The sequence below is a fragment of the Cynoglossus semilaevis genome, chromosome 9 (genome assembly GCF_000523025.1).
Source record: "Cynoglossus semilaevis isolate Cse_v1.0 chromosome 9, Cse_v1.0, whole genome shotgun sequence".
NCBI lineage: Eukaryota > Metazoa > Chordata > Actinopteri > Pleuronectiformes > Cynoglossidae > Cynoglossus > Cynoglossus semilaevis.
The window spans coordinates 15,304,886-15,313,114 of record NC_024315.1 but is presented as its reverse complement, the minus strand read 5'-3'; the positions used below and the strand labels follow the sequence as shown (position 1 = coordinate 15,313,114).

The 8,229-nt window shown below is 36.6% G+C and overlaps 1 protein-coding gene across 1 annotated transcript; it reads left to right on the top strand.

Moving 5' to 3' along the window:
* Positions 1–2,938: 2,938 nt before the first annotated feature.
* On the top strand, positions 2,939–7,861 carry psmd12 (proteasome 26S subunit, non-ATPase 12). Its single transcript, XM_008317494.3, has 11 exons — positions 2,939–3,155; positions 3,543–3,602; positions 4,381–4,509; positions 4,593–4,700; positions 4,819–4,923; positions 4,999–5,148; positions 5,328–5,462; positions 6,093–6,205; positions 6,332–6,506; positions 6,867–6,944; positions 7,440–7,861. Exons 1-11 carry the CDS (start codon positions 3,048–3,050, stop codon positions 7,647–7,649), a joined length of 1,371 nt encoding a protein of 456 aa, XP_008315716.1. The 5' UTR covers positions 2,939–3,047; the 3' UTR covers positions 7,650–7,861.
* The last annotated feature ends 368 nt before the right edge of the window (positions 7,862–8,229 follow it).

Below are 8,229 nucleotides of genomic sequence, written 5' to 3'. Positions count from 1 at the left end.
ATGTATAAAAAACACGTAATTGACGACCCCTTTCCGTGAATAATCGCGTCTAAAGTATATTTCATGTCGATCAGATGGAGTACAGACTAATGAAGAGAGGTCCAAATGGTTCACGTAGTTAAAAGAGCCGACTTCGGAACATTGAAACAGTCATCCTTCAGCGAACTATGACGCGGTATACCACCGTTAAGTGCAGCAGCATAGGCAACGTCATTGCACCGCTGCACCGACTTCACGTCGGTGTTATACACTCGCTCCAAAGGCGCAGCACTTCAAATTTCAACAGCAACATATGTGTTGTGCCCTCCACTACAACTTTGACTTTTAAAAGTAGAGACTTATTTTAGCTTTAAAGTGTATTGCGTGATCTCCAGTTAGCAATCTTGCTGATGAGCACTCTCCCCATACTCTCCTTTTTAAGACAGAGTGACATTTATGTAACGTTTACGCGTCTGACGGTTACTGTAACTCCCACCACCTCCCTTTAATTGGTAGAGATTAGACTCGATTAACAAAAACACACAGAGAGACAAGATGAGTCTTTCACCAGACATGTAACGCAACTAAGCTGACTTAACTTGAAGTAAGTAAAGTAGCAGTAAATACTGGACTTAGTACTGCTAAAACCGAGATTAAAATGGACGAAGAAAACAATTTAGAAAGTTCAGGAGGTGCCCTCATGATACTCTTCAATTAAGGTCTGAGTGTTTTTTAGCCTTAATGTATTAAGTTTAAGATGTTACTGTGATATAATTTTGGAAAATAGAAATGACCCCTTTGTGACCACTCTAAATTAAAAAAAGATCTGCATATAACATACATGACCCTCAACTACAGAAGGATGTGATACATCCTGCTCTGCTAGCGGAGCCTCCTGTCTGTGGCATTGTCTTTGTTTCCTGTTGTGGTGTATTTGTGACCCTATGATTACCCACTCCTATCCAGTGTGCTCCACTTGTGGCCTGTCAGTGGTCCTGTTTTGTATCTATTTACACTGTGTTCTCCTCAGTTCGTTGTATATGTGTAACATTGCTAGTGTTATTTTTCTAGTTAATTGTTTAGACAAATTTAGCTGGTCTTCGAATCCCGAGTCAGCCTGTTTACTTTGCTTCCATGGATTGACTCTTGTGCGTACCTCTGCCTGTATTAGACCACTCTTCAAATATTTGTGTTGTTGTTGTCTGTGTGTTATCCTTCCCTGCTCGGATGGAGTTGTGCATTTGAGTTCTGAATATCATCCATTATTTCTTAAGTCATTTATACAACAGAGTTTCATTTAATCAATTCAGTGACACAGGTGATTATACTGTATATAGGATTTATGTTTGACTTTCATATAAAGTACTGCAAAGTTTGTCAAACACCAACTGTGTGCTTCCTGTAATAAGATAATAACTCAGTCCTTTAAAAAGCAAATAAAAAGACCAATGCAAATACATTATTCCAGATTGAAGCTTGCTCAATAGCTTCAGGCAAACTGATAAAAAAAACAGGAACAGCTGAGATTCAACATTCTACAATGCAATCAATTTTGCTTGACCAAATTAATTTTGTAATAAACACATTCAAATATGGATGCATATACTAAATAAAAGCAAAACATATCAGAAGTCTTTCTGCAGAAACAAACTACAGTGCGGTATGGAAAACAGTATGGAGTGTCTTACAAAAGTAGTTGATAGAACTCATATGTGTGAAATCAAAGGCAAGATCAATAGGGCAGAATGTTCAAGGGCTTTAATTTATCACATTCACAGTAGATTAATCTTACATGTTCTTTGATGTGTGTTTCTAACTCAGAACTCTTACATTCTAAGAAAATTACCTTGACAGGTGACATAAACACTCAATAGCACTCAATAGCTATGTCCAAATAAGCCACTAATACATGAAAGGCCATTAAAACGTTATTTTAATTTAAACATGCAAAACACAATGAAAGTTAATTAGGATAAATGAATTAAATTAGTTTGTTTATTTATTTATTTTTGGAGATGTGTGTCTTTGGGCTTTTTAAACAACTAATGAATTTAATTTAATGATTTTAAATGCAGGTCACACTGCTTATAGTTTTGGGTATTTTGTAGAATGATCTCTGTTGACCCTAGGCATATATACATATTTTCAAATAATTCACAAACAATGATTCACCAACCACTGGTTTTATAAACGGCACGTTTCAATGATGATGTGGAATATACAATGCACATGCATTTTAGGTTTAACAAGAACTTATGTGTCAGTTCTTTTAATTTAATGCGTTAACTCAATCTGGTTTAAAGATTTTCATCATTTTATATTCTTTTGTACATATTTCTTAATTTATGTTGGTTATCCAGGTATCTCTGAGCACTAAATCTGCTATCTGATTTGTTTCAGACTTACCCACAGCCTGTTAACCTCTGCATAATCATCTATTCAAAACCCCATCTGACAATTAAATTTACACTGTTCGCTCCCTCCCCGTCCGCACCTCCCTCCTTTTCTACTGTCAGTCTCCAACTTCTGTCTTTTTAAAACTTTGGACCAAAGATAAAATCTTTGAATTAAATTAAGAGATCATATAGTAGTAGTTAGCTTGCATTCTCCAAATAAATAGTGTGTTTATAATTATGTTATTTTGATAGAAATGACGCGGCTACATGTGCATTTTGCACGAATCTTTGTTAGAGGATCATGTTTTTACACTAGCGCATATATTACCATAATCGCCTCATGTAGAAACGTTTATGTTGCTAAACCTGCGTACCTTTAACAAGTCTTTATGAATACTATTATTTATACACACGTTATAATCTTTCTTTATATTTTCCTTTTTTTAGTAATTTTACGTTCTTTTGAATGTATTACTTGTAAATTATAAACGTGTTTTGATAAATGAATAGTCTTAAAGACTGTTCAGGGTCCTTCAGGCGCTTCGGCCACGAGTTTGTTCTCTCCTCTCATTGGTCCCTTTTCCATTTCACTGACAGACAACCAAACGCTGAAACGGTTCGAGCTTTGGAAAGAAAATCTCCGCGTATTTTCCTTACAGCAAAGTCGGCAAAATGGCTGAGGAGCAAACAGAAAGATCCGATGGCAAAATTGTTAAGATGGAGATGGACTACAGTTCAACTGTAGACCAGCGTCTCCCAGAATGCGAGAAGATGTCTAAAGTAAGCAGAGAATGAAGACTTAGGCTAGTGCCGGCTGAGTCATGGTGCCACACCGCTACGGTGTAAGCTAACAAGCTAAGCTAACAACTCCCCATTTAGCATCTTTAGGAAATTCGGCCTCTATGTGTCACCACCCGGTTACAGTCAAAATTTAAAGTTGATCGAGTTTGTGTCGTAACCAGACAGCTATGCATTTTGAGCATTTCTACCGTTTTTTATTGTTAATGTGAAATAAATTTGGCTAGCATGCTAGCAGCCATGTCGTTGGGTAACATAGCCAACTGGGTAGTAATATGAAGTTGTGTATATATACTGTATATATTTTTAACTCACGATTGATCCCTGTATTTTCTAGTGTGATTCAATGTTTCTATATTTTTCGTGCAGGAAGGAAAGTTACAGGAGGCCATTGAGAGTTTGCTGTCATTGGAGAAGCAAACGAGAACCGTAAGTATATTCACATCTGCGTAGCACTACTGTTGACTTTAATATGAGATTATGTGGGATTTCAGTTTACCCCTGTTTATTAGCAAAATACGCCGCTATTTGTAGCATTGGCCTCGTTCTGTTGTCGTTTATATAAATGAAAATAATAATCACTGTTTAACCTAAACCCCATGTGGATGAACGCTACTCAAAATGTAAAAAATAAATAACATTATTGTATTTATATATAAATGAATATAAATCAGGGGTTGCAGGATTTTTGTGTAATGTGTTGACGGTTGAGTTGACATTGACTAGTCGCTGTTGATGTCATTGATATTATTCATTCATTTATAATAAAAGAAAAAAGCACAGGAGGGAATGCTTTGCTTTAATCTGCATTCACTGAAAACATAAAGCTTAATCAAAATTGTAAAACAATGCGGGAGGAAAAAAACACAGCCAGCAGTTTGTGGGCTGTGTGAAGGCTCACCCAGTGTCTCTGCTAACTGTGATTTAATGTAGAATTGATGGGATGCAACTCGGTCCTCTCATTTTGGTTCCAGGAATTTTGACCTCTCATTACTCTGGTTCCACTCGACACATTTTGAAAATGTGGTTACACACGATCCAAAAAGAAGTTCAGTACACGTGTGTAGTTTTACCAAACACCCTGTATTCAGTGGTTCAGGATGAATAAACTTTCCATAAGAGCTCATTATCCTATCTACCATTTTTTCATCAAGGTGCAATTTATTCATTAACTTGTTTAACTTGTTTGTTTTTTCTGCTTGATCAGGCATCAGACATGATGTCTACTTCCAGAATACTTGTGGCTGTGGTTCAGATGTGCTATGAAGCTAAGGACTGGGATGCCTTAAATGAGAACATCATGTTACTAACAAAAAGGAGAAGTCAGCTTAAACAAGTGAGATATCTGCAGCATTCACAAGAGATGAGACAAATGAGACCCACTTTGGCTTATTTATTGTGTTCCTTTTGTCTCCTTAGGCTGTTGCCAAGATGGTACAAGAATGTTACAAGTATGTGGATAGTGTAACTGATCTTACCATCAAACTGAGACTCATAGACACTCTTCGCACAGTGACTGCTGGCAAGGTCTGTTTGTTTGTCTTTGTTTTAAGACAGATGTGAATTTAAACTACTTTCAAATTAAGTATTGCAGTATTTGTGAGTTTTTTTAAGAGACGTGTAATAACGTTTTGTTCTGCTGCAGATCTATGTAGAGATTGAACGAGCCAGATTGACAAAGACCTTGGCTGGTATCAAGGAGCAGAACGGAGAGGTGAAAGAGGCTGCTTTCATTCTTCAGGAACTGCAGGTAAGCTTTTTGGTTTTCTTAATCTGTAAAATAAAATGGAAAAACATGGACTTCCACACAGGTATTTTCGTCCAGGTGGAGACGTATGGCTCCATGGAGAAAAAGGAGAAGGTAGAGTTCATCTTGGAACAGATGAGGCTTTGCATTGCTGTTAAAGACTACATCCGGACTCAAATCATCAGCAAGAAAATAAATACAAAGTTCTTCCAAGAGGAAGGAACTGAGGTAAGAAAAAGGATGCAAGTGTTAATGAAATTGACAAGTTTATGAAATTTATTTTGTAACATGCTCTCTGTCCAGGATCATTCTACAGTTTTCTTATACATTTGTTTATTTTGATGAACGTTATCTAAATCCCTGTCCCTGGATTTACCCTCTCTCTTTTTATATCTTTGGTTCTTTAGGAGTCAAAACTCAAGTATTACAACCTGATGATTCAGGTGGACCAGCATGAAGGCTCCTATCTCTCCATTTGTAAACACTATCGTGCAATTTATGATACTCCCTGCATTTTAGAGGACAGCAGCAAGTGGCAACAGGTAAATGAGGTTGCTGTGTGTGCAGAACTGATTATACGTTATTCTAAATAGTTTTTGTAACCTTTTCTCAGTATAGTCTGTGTCTTACATACTTCATCACATGTTAAATTATATTTGTTCATCATTATTTTAAAACAGTTGTGTAATTATTCTTTTTTTTTTTAGTAAATGTCAATATATTGAATGGGGATGGCTCGATCTGATACTCGGGATTGGTATCTTTTGATATTAGTCAAAATTTCACGATCGAACTTGGGGAGAAAACAACTATAGCCTGTCTGATCCGATACCTGAGCCCCAAATGCTCGACTTAACTTTGCACGACATGCTGTGAACAGGGACACTATCTGAGCAACACTAGCCCGTGGCCTGCTGGAGGAGAAAAGAAGTTGTAGGATCGATATTGGTATCAGCAGATACTTCATGTGACAGTATTGGTGTCAGATGAAAAAGTCAGTGTATCGAGCCATCCCTAATATTGAACATATGTAACATGGTTTTAGATGGCCCTTTTCTTGCAATTTATATATTAATCAATTTCTTCAGACTAATATCTGGTAGGACCTATTGTTTCATTGTGATAAATGTTGAAGATAAACCTGGGATTTTTCTATTTTTGTTTTATTTCAGGCGCTCAAGAGTGTGGTGTTGTATGTGATTCTCTCACCTTACAATAACGAGCAGTCAGACCTTGTGCACAGGATCAGTGCAGATAAGAAACTTGAGGAAATTCCCAAATACAAGTAAGTTTCGCAATATAAAATTTTAAATAATCAAAAAAGATTTAATCCAAATCCTGCAATATTTCCAGAACTTTCATAAGACATTTTTAACACTATGACATTTTAAATGTGTTTTTTCATATGCAGGGACCTTCTGAAGCAGTTTACTACAATGGAGCTGATGCGCTGGGCTTCTCTTGTGGAGGATTATGGAAAGGACTTGAGAGAGGGTTCTTCTGACAGCCCTGCCACAGATGTCTTCTCTTATTCAGAGGAGGGGGAGAAAAGGTGGAAGGACCTGAAGAACAGAGTTGTGGAGCATGTAAGTTGATCAACTGATGAAACCACAGGAAATAAGGCCCTTTGTATGTCACCTTAAAATATAGCATTTTTTTAAAACATGAGCAGAATGTCACATGTCCACTCAACATTCTGCTCATGTTTTTTTCAACATGAGCAGAATGTCACATGTCCACTTATACAATCAGTTAATTTGCTATGTGCAACTGTAATACTATGGTTTTATGTAATGCATAGTATGACAATGGAGGGAGGGTACTCTGTGTTTTGGATGAGTTTCAGATGTACATGTGGATTTGACCTAAAAGCGCCCATGAAAAACAAAATATAGAAATGTTGTGTTCCAGAGATGTTTCTCAATGATTTTCTATTTTCTCCTCAGAACATTAGAATAATGGCCAAATATTACACCAGAATTACAATGAAGAGGATGGCTGGACTGCTGGACCTCTCAGTTGATGTAAGCAACAGTTTTAACTGCAATGCTCTGGCAAAATGTTGCTCCTAACAGCTTTTCAAAAATAACTACTTATTCAAGTATTTGATTGGTATATGAATTGCTTGTATTGTATAAGAAACTGCTTAATATATATGACTGTTTGGCATTTAGATGTTTTTGCATTATTAGGGATGGATCAATACAATGGTTTCGTATCTGATACCGCAACTTGGAGTATCTGCTGATACCAATATATATCTGATACCTTCTTTTCTCCTCCAGCATGCTATGGGCTGCCATGGCTGAGGCGATAATGTATGGGGGCTATAGTTGTTTTTTCCGATATTCGATCCTGAAGTTTTGACCAATATTAGACTGATACAAGTATCGGATTGAGCCATCCCTAGTTAGTATACTCAGCGACAAAACCAACAAAGTGTGAAGAAAAATATGTTTTGCTTGTTGAGGCTGTTAAATAAACTTGACAGATATCTTTCTGCATGGTTATTCTTTCAGGAATCTGAGGAGTTCCTCTCAAGCCTAGTTGTAAACAAGACCATCTATGCCAAGGTTGACCGTCTGGCTGGCATCATCAACTTTCAGAAGCCAAAAGACCCCAATGACTTACTCAATGACTGGTCACACAAACTCAACTCTCTCATGTCTCTGGTCAACAAGACCACCCATCTCATTGCCAAGGAGGAGATGATCCACAACCTCCAGTGAATGAGCTACTTTTTTGTTGGTTTTCTTTCATTTTACTTGTTTTCCTTTTGTGGGAATGTTGTGGATGTAAGATAATCTGATGAACTATTGGTGCTGTCTTAGTCCAGTGTAAATTATTGGAGAAGAATCAAGCAGCATTTGCAAGCCGCCCCCAACGTTCTTTATTTTGTAATGCCTGGTAAAATATGACAATAAACACATAAGCACCTGTCTTTTTCTTCTTACTTTCCTATTTTTTGTGGCGATAAAAAAAAGATTAAAAAGACAGTTTTAAATAATGGATTGTTCTTAGAAATTATAAGATAGTGCTATCAAATTGTAGATGACTATTCATTCAGAAGTCTTTTGGCTATTTCTGTTAAATACTATTTAATTGAGTAGTTTATTATGCATTTCTAATCCACAACATAGAAACAAAGAACATTTATGAAAAGAAACAGTAATAACTTAATTGGTTTCTCTAAACACATTTTTGAAAGAAAAAAAAAACATTTGTAAATATATTGAAGTCAGATTTTTCTTTTTAGGTCTTTTTTTAGCATCCTTAACTCATCCACTCTCTGGCTCAGCCCTGTGTTCT

Bases quoted from the DNA above. Each gene is read 5' to 3' on its own strand.
- psmd12 (XM_008317494.3), top strand. From the start codon at position 3,048: ATGGCTGAGGAGCAAACAGAAAGATCCGATGGCAAAATTGTTAAGATG. The intron at 5,463-6,092 runs GTAAATGAGGTT...GTTTTATTTCAG, and splicing joins ACAGCAGCAAGTGGCAACAG to GCGCTCAAGAGTGTGGTGTT. The intron at 6,206-6,331 runs GTAAGTTTCGCA...TTTCATATGCAG, and splicing joins GAGGAAATTCCCAAATACAA to GGACCTTCTGAAGCAGTTTA.